The sequence below is a fragment of the Leucopleurus acutus genome (genome assembly GCF_964270905.1).
Source record: "Leucopleurus acutus genome assembly, chromosome: 7".
In the NCBI taxonomy this organism is placed as follows: domain Eukaryota; kingdom Metazoa; phylum Chordata; class Mammalia; order Artiodactyla; family Delphinidae; genus Leucopleurus; species Leucopleurus acutus.
Genome location: NC_139150.1, coordinates 87,424,876 through 87,447,870, shown reverse-complemented (window position 1 = coordinate 87,447,870; position 22,995 = coordinate 87,424,876). Strand labels below are relative to the sequence as shown.

The following is a 22,995-nucleotide window of genomic DNA, read 5'->3' as shown; positions in this document are numbered from 1 at the left end:
ACCGACTTTGGAAGAAAATAGGTATTTGAAGATCTTGGTAAGATGAACAGTAGTTCAGAATTTTCAAAATTGGAGTAAAATCAGTCTTATTCTATCTTTCTGAGGCTTTACAACTCACTGTGATATTTAGGTTTGAAAGCACTTGTCACCCTTAGCTTGTTAACTTGGGAACTTTTGCACATTTCATGTTTCTCATTTGCTGAAATTGAATGATTAATCTTGCAAAGTCTAGGTAACTCGGTAATTGGTATTTTTAAAAAATATTATGGGCCCTGTCATGAGATTTGGAAGTTGGATTTTTTTTAATAAAAGGGACATCTACAGGGTTGTTTTGTAATGAACTGTTTTAGATCCTTTGTTAGCAAACACTAAATTTAAATGTACTGCTTGTTTAGAATTATTAGCAAATGGAAGCCTCCTATTTATATTTTCAGTGCATAAAGCCACCTTCTTGCTTTACTTCAGAATAACATGCCAAGCTATTTTGTGTTCACTAAATTTAGCTATCAGTTAAACACTGCAGAAAATATTAGCAACTCAAATAAGCAGGCTTCTGGAATAGTTTTAACTGCAAGTGTGTTAACTTGTGTGGTGGTTTTAAATCATTTTTTCCAAAATAGATGAAGTTTTTAAACACCACTTTATGTACTGAAGCATGAATAGAAAAAATCAAGAGCTGAGTAGTTCACCTCCTTTATGTAGGCATAAGCCTCCATCATTTTAACTTGTTTTAAGCAGAAACTAAATAACATCATAGCATGGTAATTTCATAGATTGCTTAATTGGAGTAAGCTTCAGAATAAGAGAGTGAAATATGGGCTCTTCAGCGCCTTTTGTTTCTTTTTTGTATTGAAGTAGTAGCCTACAGATGTAGTTTAAACATTATCTAAAATGTAGGCTTCTTTATCTCAAAATCCCAATGTGTTGCAGTACACAGATAGTTTAAAATATGTAGCCACGGGGAAGGGGAGGTATGTAAATGTCTTGAAATGGAGCAAAAGTATGAAAGATGATAGTAACAAATAATGTGTATGATGAGGACATACTTTAAAAATGTAATTCCTCTGTACAGTAAATTACAAATCTTGAGGGATTTTTTTTTTGTAATAAGAGAATTTATATTTGTAATGGTTTAAGAATTTTGTTTGTAATCTGGTATATAGAATTTTAACTTGGAGCACTTATGAGCAAGTAAGAGAGACTATAGTATCTGAATTTTCTTGGTTTAGGTTTCAACATTTTTCTCTAGAATTTTTCCCTCAAATATGACTCAATCAATTATAAAAAGTGTCGTCAGTCTTGGGAAATTTAAAATTTGATGAACTTACCTAAAGAAGGAAGTGCAGTATGAATTTAAAAAATACAAATACTTGCCAGTTCACAGATAATAAAATTTAAGGCCTTCAAAAGTAAGAGTTTTTGTTTGTTTATCCTGTCAGCTTTTGCCAACTATAATAGTTATATTCACAAACTTTTCATTTGTATAATTGGAAGTTTTAAGAAATTATTACAACTATTTACTATAGAAATATTTAAAATGTTCTTTTTTTGATATAAGCGGTATACTTGGGCAAAATACATTGGCATCTAAAATTTGAGGTGTGTTAACACTGCTTTTTGTTTTAAAAATGTGGTTTACATTCAGATTTTTGAAGTGTTTTATGCTTCATATGGCTAAGTTGTAGTTTGGCAGAGTTAACAGCATAAGAATAAACATGCTGTAATTTTAAAAAATGCTTTGAATAAAAACTTATTTTAATTTACAGTTTAAAGTACATGTTCATTCTTAAACCCTTTACAATTTGTTTTTCTTTTTAAAAATATAATAGCCATAATATAAAAATCTAAAGATGGAAAGAAATGTCAACTATAGCCATACATTCTCCCATCATTATTATTTTGGTGCATTTTATATTTCATTCCAGTCTCATTCGAGGCATCATTTTAGCATAGTTAGAACCATCATGTGATTTCCTTTTTCTTACATTAAAATTATGGCCTTTTAGAATATAGATATTCATTTAACGTCCTCATCTGTTTCATTATTACAGTGTTAAAAATACTGGTGTAAAAAAGTATTAAACTATTGCCAGCTCTATCCCAGGCTTTATATTAGGGTAATCAGCAACTGGGATTTCATTTCACTTGTATCCAGGATGTGTTGAATCTGGGGTCAAACCCATAGAATCCACTCAGGGCCTGATTACTTTTCTGAGTCAAGCAAATTTAATTTTTTTATTAGTTATTTTTGGTAGATCTTTAGTTGTTTACTTGCAATGGCAAGGTTCAGCCTGTCCAGGCTTTGTGCAAAAGAATTTCACAAGCAACTCTTGAGTGTGAGTTGTGGTTTAAACAAAGTAAGGATGAGATTTTGACAGTGACTTAAGTTCCTGGAAGTATGTATATAGAAGCAAATTAAATGCAAATATGGTTAAGGCTGTCTTTAAAAGTGACTTTAAAATAGTCTTAGACTTCCCTGGTGGTCCAGTGGTTAAGACTCTGAGCTTCCAATGCAGGGGGCTCTGGTTGATCCCTGGTCTGGGATCTAAGATCCTGCATGCTGTGCAGCATGTGTGTGTGGGGTGGGGTGTGGTGTGGTGCGGGGGAAGCAGGACTGTTTTGCAGCCAAAACTTATTTGGAGACTCACTGGAAACATAGTTGATCTTTTTGAGGCAATTAACCAAAATGACTTCCAAGTTCAGATTTTTGGGTTCAACTTGAATACGAATTTATTTTCTATTTTAAACAGTCTTATGTGTGTTTGTTCCTTTCCTGTTTTGGGTAATGTACACTCTTCCTTTCTGGCTCTTTTAGTGCTAGTTATTTGTCAGAAGTTCTGCTTTAGTTCTTATCAGTACTGAAAATGTTTTTGGTTGTTCAGTGACTCCAAAAGAAAACCATTGCATGGCATCGATATAGTTAGGCTCAAATATCTATTTAACTTGAAATCTTTAGCTTTTCTAAAAAGTTGAAATTTCAGATGTTTAAAATTAATTATTTAGAATGAAAATATGGGACATTTAATTGAAAAAATGCTAGACCAGGTAGACTGGTCAGAGTAGGCAGTTCTGGGAGGCCCTCCTTCAGTTAACATGAACAATAACCTGATGTTTAGATGCACCCATGTAGAAAAGAAATGGGTAGGGGGAGAACCTGCCTTAAAGCACCCAGAGGCAAGAAAAGCCTGGAGACTTTGCACCCACTATACCCCTAGCCATTCCACTCCCAGGTATTTCCCGAAGATAAATGAAAATATACGTTCACACAAAAAAACTTGTACACGAATGTTCATGGAAGCATTTTTTTGGTAATAGCCCTAAACTGGAAATAACCAAACGTGCCCACCACCTACCTAGTGAATGGATAAACAAATTGTGGTACTACTCAACAATGAAAAGACTCGAACGTGGGTGAGTCACAAAAATAATAAAAGCGAAAAGAGCCTTGAAAGAGTACATGCTCATTTATACGAATTTTCTGAAAAGGCAAATCTAACCTAGGGTAATAGAAATCAGAATGAAATGGGGGGGGTCGACCAGTGGGACACAAAGGGCACTTTTTGGGGTGATGGAAATGTTCTATGTTTTGACTTGGGTGGTTACACGGGTGTATGCATTTGTCAAAACATCGACTGTGGACTCATAAAATCTGCATTTCATCGTATGTAAATTGTCAGTTAAAAATATTGGAAAAAAAGAAAGCAAAACAAACCCTAAGTCTTAACGCTTCTCACCAAGGCAGCAGTTTGGAGGAAGGTAGGGTCTTTAAACTCTCCCAAACCCGTCTCTGTTCTCCTTTTAGACACAGAGAGTGGTGCTTTTGAGGACGAACTGCAGCCGAACCCGCTCCTCCCGCGCCGGCAGCGTGGGGCGCCCGGCAGGGCTCTCGGGCTTGCAGAGTTCCCGCCGTGGCCCTTCCTGTTTCGGCCGCGCCCTCTCCAGCGCCGGCCGGGGGCGGGGGCGGGGACGGAACTGGGGCAGCGCAGGCCGCAGTGCGGCCGATACTGGCAGCTGCGGGACATGACGGCAGGCCGCCAGGCCGAGGGTGCGGGTACGGACCACGCCTCCGCGCGGCTGCCCTCCCGGGTGGCCAAGCTACTGTCTGCACTCTTCTACGGGACCTGCTCCTTCCTCCTCGTGCTGGTTAACAAGGCGCTGCTGACCACCTACCGGTGAGGCGGGCGCCAGAGGTCCGGGCGGAGTCCGCGGGGGCCCCCGGCTGCTCCGCGGCGACCTGTCCCGGGACCTTCCCGTTACGGCGCCGCGCTGTCCGGCGGGAGCTGCCCCGACCCCCGAGGTCCCCGGGTGGGGGAGAGCGGCGGGGCTGCCCCTGCCCTCGGTGCACCTTGGCCGCGCCCTGGTCAACGGGCGGGCGGGAACAGCGAGCGGGGAGCCTCACTGCTGACTCCCGTGCCAATGTGGGCGGCTGTGTGCTCGGCACATGGACCACGTTTTCACAGGGTCGGGACCTTCAGAGTGTTCTGAAAACCAAACCACAACCTAGCAAAGTCATTCTACTCTCAGTGAGTGCGGGCACACCTCACTGCCACTTACTGCTGTAGGACATTCCTCGCAACTGTGCTTGTAGAGCTACCTCCCAGTGCTTTCACAAGTGCCGGTGAGCTGGAGCAAGTGATCTGAATGTGTTCTTCAAATGTGACTGTTCTTTATACAAATCAAGATGTTCAACCATCAGAAAAGTCCTGAGTGGATAAGTTTATTCGCATTGTTTGACCATTCATTCTCAGATTATCAGCATGTTCATGGAAAAATGGGGAAAACAATTAAAAATTCATATTCTATACTTTTTTGGATGAATGTGCAGTAAACCAGCAAATTTGTAGTTCCTTGAACCTATTTGTAAAGACTAGAAAATCCTATTTAATTCTCCTTTCGTTGTATTGGCATTGAAAGAGCTGTGAATTTAGACCCAGCTCCACCATTTAATAGCTGTGCCTCTTAGGCCAGCCTCAGAGTCGTTTTTTCAGATGCAAAAGCTGGATAATTACAACTCTGAATTACCTCCCAGATCTCTGTGCGAGCTGTCAGAAGTGAGGGCTCCTTGTAAACTATACTGTGCTGCAAAAATGTAAAATCAGAATTTTATAAAGAGCCCAAAGAGACCTTAGAGTATCTTCAGCCCAAAGAGACTGTCAAGAGTATCTTCGTTTTATTTTATACTTGCAAAAGCTGAGACCTACATGAGCTTGGCTGGTTCCACCTCTAACAGATATTTACCAAGCACCTACTATGTGCCAAGCCCATCACTGGCACCAGGGAAGCAGCTGTGAAAAACGCAAAGCTCCTGCTGTGGAGATTCCATATCAGCGGTAGAGACAGAAAATAAACAGGTGGGCTCATGAATAAGCAAGGTGATTTCAGGTATGCCATGAGAGTGCCTGGGGTGGAATGGTTGGGGCTAGAGCATTACACACAGAATAAAATGTGCTGAAGTGGGCATGAGCTTCGCCTGCTGGAGGAACAGAGAGAATGTCATTCTGGCTAGAATGAGCAAGTGGTAGAAGGTAGGAAAGACAACGTGGAGGTAGGCAGGGAAGGCAGAATCAGTTCCTTCATTCATTCAGTAATATTCACTAAGCACCTGTTATATGCCAGGCACTGTTCTAGGCATTTGCGATACAGAAGTGAACAAAGCAGATCAAAATTCCATATGTTGTGAAGCATCCATCCATATTGCTGGAGCGTACCCAGAGCCTTCTAGTGGATCAGTAAATAAACTGGTAGAATTTATATTAAGTCAGATGCAGCTGTGTGGTCAGGAGAAAAAAATAAGGAAAGGGAATTAGGGACTATGGGCATGGGGAAGAGTTTTCAGTCTCAGCATGATCAGTGAAGTCTCATTAAGGAGGTGACAGTTGAGCCAAGGGATGAATAATGTGAGGGAGATGGGGGAAGAACATTCCAGCATGGAAGAGGAAGGAGTTTAGGTGGGAATGGTACTAGATAGGGTCCCAGGGTAATGGATTTCTAGATTGTGTAGGGCCTTTGTGGCCACTGCGGAAGCTCTGAGGGAGCTTCTGGAAGGTGTCAAGCAAAGGAGTAACATGATCTAACTCCCTCTAGCTGCTGTGTTGAGAGCAGATATTGGGAGACCAGGGTGGAGGTAGAGAGACCATGATAAATAGTTTTCATTTTAGTCTAAATGCAATTGGGAGTCCCTTGGAAGGTTTTAGCATGGGTAGTGACATGGCATCATTTGTATGATTAACAAGATTTCTTTGGCTCTTGGGTGGGCGAAAAACTGATGGTATTGGAGCCAGGAATGGATTGTAATATTCTAGATAATTTTAAGTGGTGGCTTGGACTGGGGTGGAGGGTAGCAGTGGATATGGAGGGAAGGGATGGATTTGGGTTAGTTTCTGGTGTTCCTAGGGCTACTGATATTCTTCAAGGTCTATTCGTGTGTTGCAGCATGCTTGCTGGTGTCCGTGGGGAACAGAAACCCTCCCTCAAAGAAATTAGAATGAATAGATACATAAACATGGATCATTTCATATACAATGCAAGCAAATGAAAGAAAAAGAAAACTTAAACACCTACCGTAAAAAACAAGAGAATGCTATTATAGGCTTTGGGGGAGTGTTGACAGTTACGTCAGTTGAAGTCTGAAGATAAGTCTCTGCTTTCTGCTCTTGACTAAGTAGTGTGCTCGCTGACCACGGCAGTCAGTGCCTCCAAAAACATATGTCTTCTTGTTGGAAGCAGGACCAGTGAACACTGGTTAAGTGCTGGGAAGATGAAGGATAGTGTCTGACCAGAAAGAATTTATATGAGACATCTCATGCTCTAGCCTTTTCATCTTTAAAATTTTGAGTTCCATGATTGAAGGAGGAAGTTGAGTTTTTATCTCAGCAAGGCAAAGCCCCTTATAACCTTATAAGCAAGTATTTCACATTTCCGTAATGTAATATACAGTTGGAGGGCCCTGTTCAAAAAACATTGTTTATTCTCTCATTTCAAAATAGTTTAGGAGCACGTTTTTGAGGGGAAGAGGGTTGGGGTGATTTGGTTATAACAATAAACCATAGAAATCTGATCCAAACATTAGCTGTTTGAGGACAGAATGTTGTGTTGTAGGATAGAAGGAAGGACCTTTCTGTAGTCACCTAATCTGCAGGATTACGGGAATGTAGCTCAGGGGATGTTTTTTTCTCTTACAGTTTGAGTAGACTGTGTCTGGTTGGGGTACAAGACTGATGGGTGGTCTTAGTTATTTGTTAGTTTTAGGTCGTTGAGATGCTAAATTTACCTGGCTGGACAGAGAGAGGCTTTGAAGGACTTGGACTGTCAGACCCTGTTGGGGTGAGACGGAGAAGCACGAATCTGTGGCCACTGGTGACACTAGTGGTTCTTCGGAATCACATTCATGAGGGTTGTGCAGGCAGTCTGGAGTTGTTATTTTTGTTGCTTTTTTTTTTTTTTTTTTTTGTGGCACGCAGGCCTCTCACTGTTGTGGCCTCTCCCGTTGCGGAGCACAGGCTCCGGACGCGCAGGCTCAGCGGCCATGGCTCACAGGCCTAGCTGCTCCGCGGCATGTGGGATCTTCCCGGACCGGGGCACGAACCCGTGTCCCCTACATCGGCAGGCGGACTCTCAACCACTGCGCCACCAGGGAAGCCCTTGTTGCTATTTTAATACTGTTCTCTATGACATGTGAAGATTTACTAATGATGCTTAATAAAAAATATAAACTTAGCTGTATTCAATTCAACAAGTATTTGCTCCATACTTGCTGTGTGTCTACTTTTATGCAGTCGAAGGCTTTAGGATCATTTCACACAGTGGTTTCCAAACTTGCTTGGTAATGTGAATCACTTGGAGAGTTTTTTTTTTTTTTTTAAAGCTGTTGAATCCGAGTCTCCAGTGGTGGGTGCTGGAAGTCTATATTAAAGAACAAAAACAACCCTAATTTTCTCTTACTCTGATGAAAACCAGCTCTCTCCCGAAGCTGCTGTTCCATTTGACCTCTGGAAAGGAGCTGGATCCTGGTCACACCCCAGGTGTGGCCAGGAGGTGGGGTTGAGTCCTCGTAGCTTCCCACTGCCCCTGCTCTGTGGAGAGTCCAGACTCAGCACTCCCTTTCTGTCCTCTCTGTAATGGCTCCTGAGCTTCTGTGGCTCATTTAGTGGAGTCCTGGTATTCCTCTCCACTCAGACTCACCTAAGCCTTCAGGACTTTGGGATACGCACGCTGAACCATCACAGCCCGCCTTGTCCCACATCCCGTGGTCACTCCTAGGGCCATGTGCTCAGTGTGACCCTGCCAGCCACTCCAGTCCCTGTGCAGGATGTCCACACTCTGCGCTGCAGCCCAGCTCATTTCTGCCACATCACCCTTCAGGCATCCCTTCCCTCCTGGTCCAGCAGGAGGGCCCCTGCGCTGGAAGCCACAAGGCTCCTTTCCAGCTCCCGTCTTGGCTGGTACTTGTCCTGCACAGCCTACCTTCTGCATCCTTCCTTCAGCATTGAGCAGCTCCGACTGTCCTGGGAGAGAAAACACTTCCGGGCTGGCTGGGTTGATGTTGAATTGATGATCACAAGCCTCAACCGGCTCTCGTACCACCTGCTCGTTTCTTCTGGGGGATTGCTTTCCTTGTCACAGAAAGGACTCCTTCCCACTTTCTCTTTTACCCTGAAACCTCCCACACCCCCATCCTCCACTCTCCTCTGATACTTCATTGAGGAAATTGAAACCGTCAGATGATGTCCCCTTTCTGCTGTGATGGAGGGAGCATCTTGTTCCTGTGGAAGGTCCATCTCCCCACTTCTGGATGTCCCCTTCTCCCGGCTCCTTTCATTATCCTCCTCTATTCTGCGTCAGCAAGCTCTCTCTACCGGCTTAAAACATGTTTAGGTTTCTCAAGCAAAAAGAACCCTCCCTTGATCCACATGGGTGCTCATTTCTCTGTTCCTTTCAGAGTCCGACTCTTCAAAGAGTTGGCAACACATAATGTCTTTACTTCCTTGCATTCACTCCTAAAATAATTCAGTTAAAATTGGGAGTTATTTAAATACAGAAATGTACAAAGAAGACAGTAATAATATTGCATATTCCCACTACCTAGAATCAATTTTTTTTTAAAGAAAAGTCATTCTGTGTGATCATGATAAAGAATTCAAACAAAAGAAAAATATTAGGGTAAAATTTAAAAAATTACTAAATTGACATTAGGCAATAACTTCAGACATCTTTTTAGATAGATGGATGGATTGGAGAAAGATTAATAGACTGAATTACTTTTTATATAAAGTATATATTATAGATGCTACTTATTTACTCATTTCTTTATAAATTGTTTTCTTTAATCCAAAAAGGAGTGGGAAATGGAGTGGGGGGGCCTTCATTTATTTAATTTTTTGAGGCTCACCTAAGTCCCTCCACCACTTTTTATTATGAAAAGTTTCAAGCACACAGAAAAGTGGAAAGCAAAGTACAATGAACACCCATACACATACCACTGAGGTTCAGTAATTAACATTTTGCTATATTTCCATTTTCCCCTGAATGATTGAATATAAGCTGCATACATCATGACACTACACTCAGCTATTTCAACATGCCTCTCCTGAAATAGGGATATTCTCCTACATAGTATCCTTTTTGTTCTTAACAAATTTAACAGTAATTTCCTAAAATAATCTAATAACAAATCTATAATCATTCCAATTATTCCCCAAGATGTTTTTATGGTTGTTTTAAACATTTGAATTAAGATCCAATCAAAATTCATGCAACGCACACAGTTATGTCTTTTTAGTTTATTTTAATCTAGAAAAGTCCCCCGTTCCACCTCTTTCCCCTGATACTGAATTTGAAAAGCCTGGGCCAGGTGTGTTGTAAAGTGTCCCATATCATGGGTTGTCTCATTTATTTTTTGAAGTCTCACTTAACTTACTCTCTGTTTTTTAAACTGAAAGTTAGATCTAAAGGCTTGATTACATTCAGATTAAACAGTTTTTGGCAAGACCACTTTATAGCCGACCCTGTAAACTTCAGCTTGCATCATGAGGGATTGTGCTACCATTAGTCATGCTGGCTGTGTTTGAAGGCTTACTTAAGGTGAGGACTGCAAGTTGCATGCACGTATGAAATGTAGTTTAACTGAATTGAATGGGGAAAAGAGAAATTAGAGTTCAACAAAAAGAATTGTTGACTTTCAAATATATATATTTTTCAACTTCTGATGGTATATATGGCTCCTCTGCTATGAATGATGACATTTGCATACTTCTTCCCATGTTTCCGCCCCTCCGTGTCTTCTTTTACAGTGTAGCATCCTATTGTGTAATTATAATGCCACAGTTGTTTGAATCTGTTCCATATTAAATGGATACAGTAGTCAGCACCCTTTTATCACAGTGTCTCCATTCCAGAGTTCATTATTTTGATTTGATTCCTAATTGGTTGATTCTGATGTATGGTAGTATTTTTATGGAGAGTTCATGGCTGCTGTATTAATCGTGTTGAATATTCTTAACAGCTTTTTCTACAACAAGTGTGCTTTTAGATCTGGAGAGTTTACTTATTCTCCCCATGTCAAGGAAACAAATTTGCCTTTTATCTTTTAATCATTTTCTCTCTTTACTGAGAGAACAGCACAGCAATTAGCCCTCTCTGCTGGTATCTATCTTCTATATCTGTTTATGTTTGAGAGTTTGTCTTTTCCCTACTCATTCACTGTGATTACCTCATCTTGGTAATTCAGTTTAAAGCAGTGGCCATTTAGTTCTGTGTTGTTTCTAAATGGTTCATGTGGCAGTTATGTGTGTTTTTTCTTACATCTTTATTGGAGGATAATTGCCTTACAATGTTATGTTAGTTTCTGCTGTATAAAAAAGTGAATCAGCTATATGTATACATATATCCCCATATCCCCACCCTCTTGCGTCTCCCTCCCACACTCCCTATCCCACCCATCTAGGTGGTCACAAAGCACTGAGCTGATCTCCCTGTGCTATACGGCTGCTTCCCACTAGCTATCTATTTTACATTTCATAGTGTATATATGTCCATGCCACGCTCTCACTTCTTCCTAGCTTAACCTTCCCCCTCCCCGTGTCCTCAAGTCCGTTCTCTACATCTGCATCTTTATTCCTGTCCTGCCCCTAGGTGCTTCAGAACCTTTTTTTTTAGATTCCATATATATGTGTTAGCATACAGTATTTGTTTTTCTCTTTCTGACTTACTTCACTCTGTGTGAGAGGCTCTAGGTCCATCCACCTCATTACAAATAACTCAATTTCATTTCCTTTTATGGCTGAGTAATATTCCATTGTATATATGTGCCACATCTTCTTTATCCATTCATCTGCCGATGGACACTTAGATTGATTCTATGTCCTGGCTATAGTAAATACTGCTGCAGTGAACATTGTGGTACATGACTCTTTTTGAATTATGGAATTCTCAGGGTATAGGCCCAGTAGTGGGATTGCTGGGTTGTATGGTAGTTCTATTTTTAGTTTTTTAAGGAACCTCTATACTGTTCACTATAGTGGCTGTATGAATTTACATTCCTACCAACAGTGCAAGAGGGCTCCCTTTTCTCCACACCCACTCCAGCATTTATTTGTAGATTTTTTGATGATGGCCATTCTGACCGGTGTGAGATGATATCTCATTGTAGTTTTGATTTGCATTTCTCCAATGATTAGTGATGTTGAGCATCCTTTCATGTGTTTGTTGGCAATCTGTATATCTTCTTTGGAGAAATATCTACTTAGGTCTTCTGCCCATTTATGGATTGGTTTTTTTTTTTTTGATATTGAGCTGCATGAGCTTCTTGTATATTTTGGAGAGTAATCCTTTGTCAGTTGCTTCATTTGCAAATATTTTCTCCCATTCTGAGGGTTGTCTTTTTGTATTGTTTATGGTTTCATTGCTGTGCAAGAGCTTTTAAGTTTCATTAGGTCCCATTTGTTTATTTTTGTTTTTATTTCCATTACTCTAGGAGGTGGGTAAAAAAGGATCTTGCTGTGGTTTATGTCATAGAGTGTTCTGCCTATGTTTTTCTGTAAGTGTTTTATAGTGTCTGGCCTTACATTTAGGTCTTTAATCCATTTTGAGTTTATTCTTGTGTACGGGTTAGGGAGTGTTCTAATTTCATTCTTTTACAAGTAGCTGTCCAGTTTTCCCAGCACCACTTATTGAAGAGGCTGCCTTTTCTCCATTGTATATTCTTGCCTCCTTTATCAAAGATAAGGTGACCATATGTGCATGGGTTTATCTCTGGGCTTTCTATCCTGTTCCACTGATCTACATTTCTGTTTTTGTGCCAGTACCATACTGTCTTGATTACTGTAGCTTTGTACTATATATAGTCTGAGGTTCAGGAGCCTGATTCCTCCATCTCTATTTTTCTTTCTCAAGATTGCTTAGGTTATTTGGGGTCTTTTGTGTTTCCATACAAATTGTGAAATTTTTTATTCTAGTTCTGTGCAAAATGCCAGTGGTAGTTTGATAGGGATTGCATTGAATCTGTAGATTGCTTTGGGGAGTATAGTCACTTTCACAATGTTGATTCTTCCAATCCAAGAACATGGTATATCTCTCCATCTGTTTGTATCTTTTTTAATTTCTTTTATCAGTGTCTTATAGTTTTCTGCATACAGGCCTTTGTCTCCCTAGGTAGGTTTATTCCTAGGTATTTTATTCTTTTTGTTGCAATGGTGAATGGAAATGTTTCCTTAATTTCTACTTCAGATGTTTTCATCATCAGTGTATAGGAAGGCAAGAGATTTCTGTGCATTAATTTTGTATCCTGCTACTTTACTAAGCTCATTGATTAGCTCAGGTAGTTTTCTGGTAGCATCTTTAGGATTCTCTACGTATAATATCATGTCATCTGCAGACAGTGACAGCTTTGCTTCATCTTTTCTGATTTGGATTCCTTTTATTTCTTTTTCTTCTCTGATTGCTGTGGCTGAAACTTCCAAAACTATGTTGAATAATAGTGGTGAGAGTGGGAAGTCATGTCTTGTTCCTGATCTTAGAGGAAATGGTTTCACTTTTTCACCATTGAGAACAATGTTGGCTGTGGGTTTGTCATATATGGCCTTTATTATGTTGAGGTAAGTTCCCTCTGTGCCTACTTTCTGGATGGTTTTTATCATAAATGGGTGTTGAATTTTGCCAAAAGCCTTTTCTGCATCTATTCAGATTATCATATGGTTTTTACCTTCAGTTTGTTACTATGGTGTGTATCACATTGATTGATTTGTGTATATGGAAGAATCCTTGCATTCCTGGGATAAACCCCACTTGATCATCCTTTTAATGTGCTGTTGGATTCTGTTTGCTAGTATTTTGTTGAGGATTTTTGCATCTATCTCATCAGTGATATTGGCCTGTAGTTTCCTTTCTTTGTGACATCTTTGTCTGGTTTTGGTATCAGGGTGATGGTGGTCTTGTAGAATGAGTTTGGGAGTGTTCCTCCCTCTGCTATATTTTGAAAGAGTTTGAGAAGGATAGATGTTAGCTCTTCTCTAAATGTTTGATAGAATTCGCCTGTGAAGTCTTCTGGTCCTGGGCTTTTGTTTGTTGGAAGATTTTTAATCACAGTTTCAATGTCAGTGCTTGTGATTGGTCTGTTTATATTTACTATTTCTTCCTGATTCAGTCTCAGAAGGTTGTGCTTTTCTAAGAATTTGTCCATTTCTTCCAGGTTTTCCATTTTATTGGCATATAGTTTCTTGTACTAATCTCTCATGATCCTTTGTATTTCTGCAGTGTCAGTTGTTACTTCTTTTTCATTTCTAATTTTATTGAGTCTTCTCCCTGTTTTTCTTGATGAATCTGGCTAATGGTTTATCAATTTTCTTTATCTTCTCAAAGAACCAGCTTGTAGTTTCATTGATCTTTGCTATTGTTTCCTTCATTTCTTTTTCATTCATTTCTGATCTGATGTTTATGTTTTCTTTCCTTTTGCTAACTTTGGGGTTTTTTTTGTTCTTCTTTCTCTAATTGCTTTAGGTTTAAAATTAGGTTGTTTATTTGAGATGTTTCTTGTCTCTTGAGGTAGGATTGTATTGCTATAAACTCCCCTCTTAGAACTGCTTTTGTGGCATCCCATAGGTTTTGTGTCACCGTGTTTTCATTGTCACTTGTTTCTAGGTATTTTTTGATTTCCTCTTGATTTCTTCAGTGATCTCCTTGTTATTTAGTAGTGTATTGTTAGCCTCCATGTGTTTGTATATTTTACAGATTTTTTCCTGTAATTGATATGTAGTCTCACAGCATTGTGGTCAGAAAAGATACTAGATACGATTTCAGTTTTCCTAAATTTACCAAGGCTTGATTTGTGAGCCAAGATATGATCTATCCTGGAGAATGTTCCATGTGCTCTTGAGAAGAAAGTGTATTCTGTTGTTTTTGGATGGAATGTCCTATAAGTATCAATTAAGTCCATCTGGTCTAATGTGTCATTTAAAGTTTGTGTTTCCGTTTTTATTTTCATTTTGGATGATCTGTCCATTGGTGAAAGTGGGGTGTTAAAGTCCCCTACTATTAGTGTGTTACTGTCGATTTCCCCTTTTATGGCTGTTAGCATTTGCCTTATGTATTGAGGTGCTCCTATGTTGGGTGCATATATATTTATAATTCTTATATCTTCTTCTTGGAATGATCCCTTGATCATTATGTAGTGTCCTTCCTTGTGTCTTGTAACAGTCTTTATTTTAAAGTCTATTTTATCTGATAGGAGTATTGCTACTTCACCTTTCTTTTGATATCCATTTGCATGGAATATCTTTTTCCATCCCCTCACTTTCAGTCTGTATGTGTCCCTAGGTCTGAAGTCGGTCTCTTGTAGACAGCATATATACGGATCTTGTTTTTGTATCCATTCAGCTGGTCTATGTCTTTTGGTTGGAGCATTTAATCCATTTACATTTAAGGTAATTATCAGTATATATATTCCTATTACCATTTTCTTAATTGTTTTGGGTTTGTTTTTGTAGGTCTTTTCCTTCTCTTGTGTTTCCTGCCTAGAGAAGTTCCTTTAGCATTTGTTGTAAAGCTGGTTTGGTGGTGATTGATTCTCTTAGCTTTTGCTTGTCTGTAAAGGTTTTAATTTCTCCATTGAATCTGAATGAGATCCTTGCTGGGTAGAGTAATCTTGGTTGTTGGTTTTTCCCTTTCATCACTTTAAATATGTCCTGCCACTCCCTTCTGGCTTGCAGAGTTTCTGCTGAACGATCAGCTGTTAACCTTATGGGGATTCCCTCGTATGTTATTTGTTGCTTTTCCCTTGCTGCTTTTAATATTTTTCTTTGTATTTAATTTTTGATGGTTTGATTAATATGTGTCTTGGCATGTTTCTCCTTGGATTTATCCTGTATGGGACTCTCTGAACTTCCTGGACTTGATTGACTCTTTCCTTTCCCATATTAGGGAAGTTTTCAACTATAATCTCTTCAAAATATTTTCTCAGTCCCTTTCTTTTTCTCTTCTTCTTCTGGGGCCCCTATAATTTGAATGTTGGTGTGTTTAATGTTGTCTCCGAGGTCTCTGAGACTGTTCTCAATTCTTTTCATTCTTTTTTCTTTATTCTGCTCTGTGGTAGTTATTTCCATTGTTTTATCTTCCAGGTCACTTATCCATTCTTCTGCCTCACTTATTGTACTATTGATTCCTTTTAGAGTGTTTTTAATTTCATTTATTGTGTTGTTCATTATTGTTTGTTTGCTCTTTACTTCTTCTAGGTCCTTGTGAAACGTTTCTTGTATTTTCTCCGTTCTATTTCCAAGATTTTGGATCATATTTACTATCATTATTCTGAATTCTTTTTCAGGTACACTGCCTATTTCCTCTTCCTTTGTTTGGTCTGGTGGATTTTTACTTCGGTCCTTCATCTGCTGCCTATTTCTCCGTCTTCTCATTTTGCTTAACTTACTGCGTTTGGTGTCTCCTTTTTGCAGGCTGCAGTTTCGTAGTTCCTGTAGTTTTTGGTGTCTGCCCCCAGTGGGTAAGGTTGGTTCAGTGGCTCCTTGAGGCTTCCTTGTGAGGGCGACTGGTGCCTGTGTTCTGGTGGATGAGTCTGGATCTTGTCTTTCTGGTGGGCAGGACCACGTCCGGTGGTGTGTTTTGGGGTATCTGTGAACTTAGTATGATTTTAGGCAGCCTCTCTGCTAATGGGTAGGGTTGTGTTCATGTCTTGCTAGTTGTTTGGCATGGGGTGTCCAGCACTGGAGCTTGCTAGTCATTGAGTGGAACTGGGTCTTTGCATTGAGATGGAGATCTCTGGGAGAGCTCTCGCCCATTGATATCATGTGGGGCCAGGAGATCTCTGGTGGGTCAATGTCCTGAACTTGGCTCTCCCACCTCAGAGGCTCAGTCCTGACACCTGGCTGGAGTACCAAGTGTCAGCCACATGGCTCAGAAGAAAAGGGAGGGAAAAAAAGCAAGCAATCAAGAAAAAAATAAATAAAATTAATAAAGTTATTAAAACAAAAAATTATTAAAATTAAGAAGGTAATAAAAAAAGAAAGAGAGCAACCAAACCAATAAACAAATCCACCAATTATAACAAGCATTAAAAACTAAATTAAGATAATCATAAAAATCAGAAATTAGTCTTTCACATACAGCAAACCCCAAGTGTACAGTTGCCCCCAAAGTCCACCACCTCAATTTTGGGATGATTCGTTGTCTGTTCAGGTATTCCACAGATGCAGGGTACAGCAAGTTGATTGTGGAGCTTTAATCTGCTGCTCCTGAGGCTGCTGGGAGAGATTCCCCTTTCTCTTCTTTGTTTGCACAGCTCCTGGGGTTCAGCTTTGGATTTGGCCCCACCTCTGCGTAGAGGTCATCTGAGGGCGTCTTTTCTTCCCTCAGACAGGAGGGGGTTAAAGGAGTGGCTGATTAGGGGCCTCTGGCTCGCTCAGGTTGTGGGGAGGGAGGGGTACGGAATGTGGGGTGAGCCTGAAGCGGCAGAGGCCGGCTTGACATTGTAACAGCGTGACACTGTAACTACTCTGGCAGTGGCGGGCTGCACAGGCTCCCGGAGGGGAGGTGTGGATAGTGACCTGTGCTCGCACACAGGCTTCTTGGTGGCTGCAGTAGCAGCGTTAGCGTTTCATGCCCGTGTCAGGTGTCCACGCTGATAGCTGTGGCTTGCGCCTTTCCCTGGAGCTTGTTTAGGCGGTGCTCTGCCCTCTGTGGGCAGACAGGCAGGGAATCCCCTCTAATCCCGTACCCGGAAACAATGGTCTCTTGCCTCTTAGGCAAGTCCAGCCTTTTTCCCGGACTCCCTTCTGGCTAGCCGTGGCGCACTAGCCCCCTTCAGGCTGTGTTCACGCCGCCAACCCCAGTCCTCTACCTGCGATCTAAGCCCCGAATCCTGAGCCTCAGCTCTCAGTCCCCACCCGCCCCTGCAGGTGAGCAGACAAGCCTCTCGGGATGGTGAGTGCTGGTCGGCCCTGATCCTCTGTGCAGGAATCTCTCCGCTTTGCCCTCTGCATCCCTGTTGCTGCGCTCTCCTCCCTGGCTGCGAAGCTTCCCCCCACCCCCACCCCCCGTCCCCACCAGTGAAGGTCCTTCCTAGTGTGTGGAAACTTTTCCTCCTTCACAGCTCCCTCCCACTGGTGCAGGTCCTGTCCCTATTCTTTTGTCTCTGTTTTTTCTTTTGCCCTACCCAGGTGTGTGGGGATTTTCTTGCCTTTTGGGAAGTCTGAGGTCTTCTGCCAGCGTTCAGTAGGTGTTCTGTATGAGTTGTTCAACATGCAGATGTATTTTTGATGTATTTGTGGGGAGGAAGGTGATCTCCACATCTTATTCCTCCACCATCTTGAAGGTCCTCCCCCAGTTATGTTGTTTTTTTTTTAAAGAAGATGTTGAGGGTAGGAGTTTGTTAATTAATTTATTTTTGCTGTGTTGAGTCTTCGTTTCTGTGCGAGGGCTGTCTCTAGTTGTGGCAAGCGGGGGTCCACTCTTCATCACGGTGCGCGGGCCTCTCACTATCGCGGCCTCTGTTGTTGCAGAGCACAGGCTGCAGACGCGCAGGCTCAGTAGTTGTGGCTCACGGGCCTAGTTGCTCCGCGGCATGTGGGATCCTCCCAGACCAGGGCTCGAACCCGTGTCCCCTGCATTGGCAGGCAGATTCTCAACCACAGCGCCACCAGGGAAGCCCCCAGTTATGTTGTTTTGATCCTCAGTTGCTTTCCTTAGATCTGTAGGTTCCCTTTTCATCTCACTTGATTGCTTTGTTATCTCAATTTTGAGCTCTTGTTTTATTGATATCTTCTTATTAAGGTGTTCCGTAGCTGGAAGCAATTACAAAGGGTGCCTTCTCTCTCTGTGTTATATTCTCTTCTAGGCTGATCTCTTTGTCTTCCTTCCGTAAGCCTTTTGTTGTTTGTTTATGTTGTGGTTTTATTATTTTGCTTCATGTTGCAGGTTGTATTACTGGGCAAGGAGACTCTCAGGTACAGGGGAAGTATACTGGGTGGAGCTCTTGGGACCCACCCCTGTTGGGGAGTGAGGGAAGCAGGATTAGGTAGAGGGAGAAGCTGGGCTGTGCTTTATCACAACAAAGCCTGATCCCAGGCCATCTGGATCTAGAAGGGCTCTGCAGAGTTGTCTTGAATTGGGGTGAAAGCCCCTGGCTTTTATACCCCTGCACAGACACACAGGCTTGGAACACAGGCTGCTCTCAGGGAGTGGGGGTGCTATTGGCAAGGCAGCTTTCTTCAGCTGAGGTTGCTCTTGAGCGACTGGAGAATGAGTGCTTCAGTCCAGAAGAGGGTGTCTGGGTGGCACATCTGGCATCCATTAGAGTTCATTTTATTCTCACAGTGGTGCTGTCCAGACAGTCATTCAGTTTTCTCTGATAAGGTAGGTTGGTTCTTTATTCTTTTCTTACCCTATCTGAAAATAGGTATGTTTCCCTTTGACATACAGATTGAGGGCTGAGGTGTTGCTGTTGGTGGTGGTGGTGGTGGTTTTTTAGGTGATATTCCCCCTTTTTTAGTGGCCTGAGAGAATGACTGGGAGCCAGTGAAGGGCTGGAAAATGAGTGAGCCCGGTGAAGTGATGTGCTGCCTTGTTAAGTATGGTATGAGGTAGGGGTTAAGATTCTGATTCCAGTTACCTAGGGCCATTTCCCTACTGCTTGCATGGTCATCTTTGTCATGAATCAGGTTTCCATAAAGCTATGTATCTGTCCCCATCTGTGTTCTCTTGCTTTGTCCTGTTAGACTATCACTGTGCAAATACTGCACTCTCTCATTTATTGTAACTTTAAAATGAATCCTGGGGACTCCACTGGTTGTCCAGTGGTTAGGGCTCCGTGCTTCCACTGCGGGGCACAGGTTCAGTCCCTGGTCGGGAAACTAGGATCCCTGCATGCAGTGTGGTGCAGCCAAAAATAAATAAATAAAAGAATCCTGGCATCCAGTAGAGTCATTCCTCCAACTTTGTTTTTCTTCAGGATTATCTTGGATCATGTTTGCTTTTTGCCTTTGCATTCAGTCTTAGGATCAGTTTGTCAGTTTCCACAAAATACCTGCTCGTGTTTTTACAGAGAGATTTGATTTTATAGGTCAGTGTGTGGATAATGGTTCACGGCAATATTGATTCTAATCCATGAAATTTATTTAGGGCTTCTTTAATTTTTTAAATATTGATTTATAGTTTTCTATGTAGAGGTATTTCTTGGAAATCTTTTATTAGATTTGTACCTGGGTATATTATTTTGAAGAAAGGAAAACCGTATAATGGATCTCCATGTAGCCATCATCCAGTTTCAACAACCTTGTTAAATTTATATCACTCCTCCTCTCAATCCCAACCTCTCCCCCAAGATTATTTTGAAGCAAATTAAAAATGTATTGTCATATGCATTTCAATATGAATTTCTGAAAGATAAGAGGGACTTTTTTGTTAAAAAAAAAACACCTACCACCCCAATATTATTTCATGCCTAAAAAAGTAAAAATAATTCCTTATTACCATAAAATACCCAGTTAGTGTTATTTGATGTTTTTTGGGTGCTATTGTAAATGAATACCTTTAAAATTTTATGTTCTTTGTGTTTTTATGATATATAGACATAGAAATGATTTTTTTCGTGTGTTCATCTTGTATCCAGTAACCTTGCTAAAGTTATTTATTATTTCTAGTAATTTATCCCCAGATTACTTTAGCTTTCTACATATCCAATTGTGTTGTTTGTTAATATGACAGTCTGCCTCAAGGGGCAATAGAAGTTTGCCAAGTTTAGCAATGATCAGTTTAAAAAATGGAAAAGAAATGAACAAATTTGACAATTTCACTAAGACTGAAAAAAAAGTCTAAGACTTTTTAATAACTCCTATCATTATGTGTTGTATATTGTCTTCAACTTTTTTTATCAGTTGCTAATATTATTTGTTATTCTATATTTTTTGTAGTTTCCCATCACCAATTGTTCTTGGAATTGGACAGGTAAGTGAAAAAAAAAATTACCCTCTTAATTAGTTGTCAGTACACATCATGAAATTTTAAGTACTTTTGTTTAAGACTGTGATTTACGAATTTGTTAGCTGGCAGAGGACCATGGTACTTTTGGTGAAACAACATGAAGTATTGACACACATCTTATTTCATTTTACAATTTAGGAGCAGTTGTATTTGTAGGAAAAAGCAACTAATTTTAACTTCCTTAATAGAATTTAATTACTCTAAAGCAAGGGGGCAGCAGGCTGAAAGCCTCCAAGGTCTGCTGGGTAACAGATGAGTGTGCACAGTTTAAGCCACTGTGCCTGAGAAGAAAAAGGTTAGGGAGATGAGGTGAGGCCCACTAGGGATCAGAGAAATCTAATTTTACATCAAACCCCCTAATTTGTAAATGGTGGCAACAGATTCATATTTTCATAAAACTCTCTACAGGCCAAACAAAACATGTTTGCACTTTCCTTCCTGAAGTTTGTGATGTTTGTTCTCAAGTGTAAGGATAAACTTGGATAAACTTCCAAACTTACCCCATTTGGCTGTTTCTGAAATTTTCCGTTAATTTGTGGCTTTTTTACTTTTTTGGTCATATGCTGATGATTTCTAGTAGGCACGTGGTAACACAGGCACCAAAGTGTTTTTGTTTTCGTTTTCCTTTAGTCTATAAGGAGAAAAACTTAAAATTATAAAAATTGTATCTGTTAACTAAATTTTAAATTGTGAATCTGGAATTTATATGATTAAACATTATTCTAGTTAAATGTTTTGCTAATAAGGTACTCTTTGCACATCATTTTCGGGAGAAAAAAATCATGAGGGAAAAATATCTTTCCTTAAGGTCAAAAAATTTATATCTTTATGGTTCAGTGTGAAAATATGTTAAAAAGTACTTTAAAAGATCAATAATATGTGGTAATGTGCCCTTTGTAATGCCCAAGGCAAATAAATTCACTGGATTGTACTCAATTAAGGTAAAAACGTCTATGATTTGCAATTTGTGGGGGAAGAAGCCAGCAGACCAAATTTTAAAAGTCTGAATTGCAGAATATTTTAAACAAGTGTTGGTATATTTCTGTAAGAATTATAAAGTAAGTCATATATACAAACTACAATTATAATTCAGGGTGGGCTTGTGTTATATAAATCTATTATAAGTATTAAGTTTGTACACTCAGGCTCAAGGTTTAGGATGATAATCATTTTGAAGGAGACCTTAAATGTTTGCATCCTAATGTGGAGAAAAGTAAATTCTAAAATGTGTGTAGAAAGATGATATTAAAACTTTTTATTTTATAATAATAATCTGGAGTATTTCTGATATACCTGGTGTAATCCAGATTAATAGCATTTGAATGAGATGTTTTTGCAACACCGGCTAGATTGGAGAGAAAAATAAATCCCTTTTAAAGTTGGTTTTCCTCTTAATTTGACTTTTGTGTTATAGAAATATTATACTTTACAAAATATGTTTATGTGTGGAGTTTGCCTCCCTTCCTCCTTCCTTTCATCCCCACACTTACTTTCTGGGGTAAGGTGACCATATGCTCAGTACATAGGAAGGATGGTCTAGGATCAACAAGCAGCCTCACCGACTGTGGTCACTCTGGTCAGTTTTGGGGACACCGTTCCTTTTTCCCACTGTTGTCGTTCCTTGAGCCCCTTGAGATATCGTATATATGTTATATTTGATGTTATACTTTTTGCCTATAGTTCTGGTGCAATCTATATGGTGGCAAGAAAAACAATTTTAATATTTCAAGGAATAATAGGTGTTTTGGAACCTAGAAAATGGACTTTTCAGATATATATATATTTTTGGTGAATCTCTTTTCTTTTGATGATGTGTTTGTACCTCAAATAGTCTTTCCAGATATTTTGCTGAAGTTTTTCTCTTCCCTTTTCTTTAGATGGCAGTTACCATAATGATATTATATGTGTCCAAGCTAAATAAAGTAATTCACTTCCCTGATTTTGACAAGAAAATTCCTATTAAGGTATGTGATGGAAAGTACATATAGCTATGATGGAAGATGTAGAAATGCTATAGAATTACAAAGTGATCTTAAGAGTACAGGTCCGTTTCTATACACATGTGCTTCCTGCTGGCAATGGGTAGAAACTTCTTTTTTTTTTTTTTTTTGCGGTACGTGGGCCTCTCACTGCATGGCCCCTCCTGTTGCGGAGCACAGGCTCCGGACGCGCAGGCCCAGCGGCCATGGCTCACGGGCCCAGCTGCTCCGCGGCATGTGGGATCTTCCCGGACCGGGGCACGAACCCGTGTCCCCTGCATCGGCAGGCGGACTCCCAACCACTGCGCCACCAGGGAAGCCCGGTAGAAACTTCTTAATAAAGATTTCATATCATTCAGTGGTCCACTAATGTAACATAATAATAGTAAAAGTATGTGCTTAGCAATGGATATTAAATAAATACTATGTCTTCTGAAATGACAAAGCTTTCTAATAGGAATTGGCAAGCTTATCTGGTAAACGACCAGATAGCAATTAATTCGGCTTTGTGGGCCAGACCATCTCTGCTGCAGCTCTT

The 22,995-nt window shown here is 40.4% G+C and overlaps 1 protein-coding gene across 2 annotated transcripts in view; it reads left to right on the top strand.

The window, feature by feature from the left end:
* Positions 1-4,020: 4,020 nt before the first annotated feature.
* The window catches only part of SLC35D2 (solute carrier family 35 member D2), a gene marked incomplete at its 5' end in the record, with an annotated part of 54,134 nt that continues 35,159 nt past the window's right edge, over positions 4,021-22,995 (top strand). For both annotated transcript variants that reach the window (XM_082842462.1, XM_082842461.1), the window contains 3 exons: positions 4,021-4,172; positions 20,409-20,442; positions 22,356-22,442. In XM_082842462.1, the coding sequence (XP_082698588.1) occupies positions 4,021-4,172; positions 20,409-20,442; positions 22,356-22,442 (273 nt within the window). The remainder of the gene's footprint in view (positions 4,173-20,408; positions 20,443-22,355; positions 22,443-22,995) is intronic.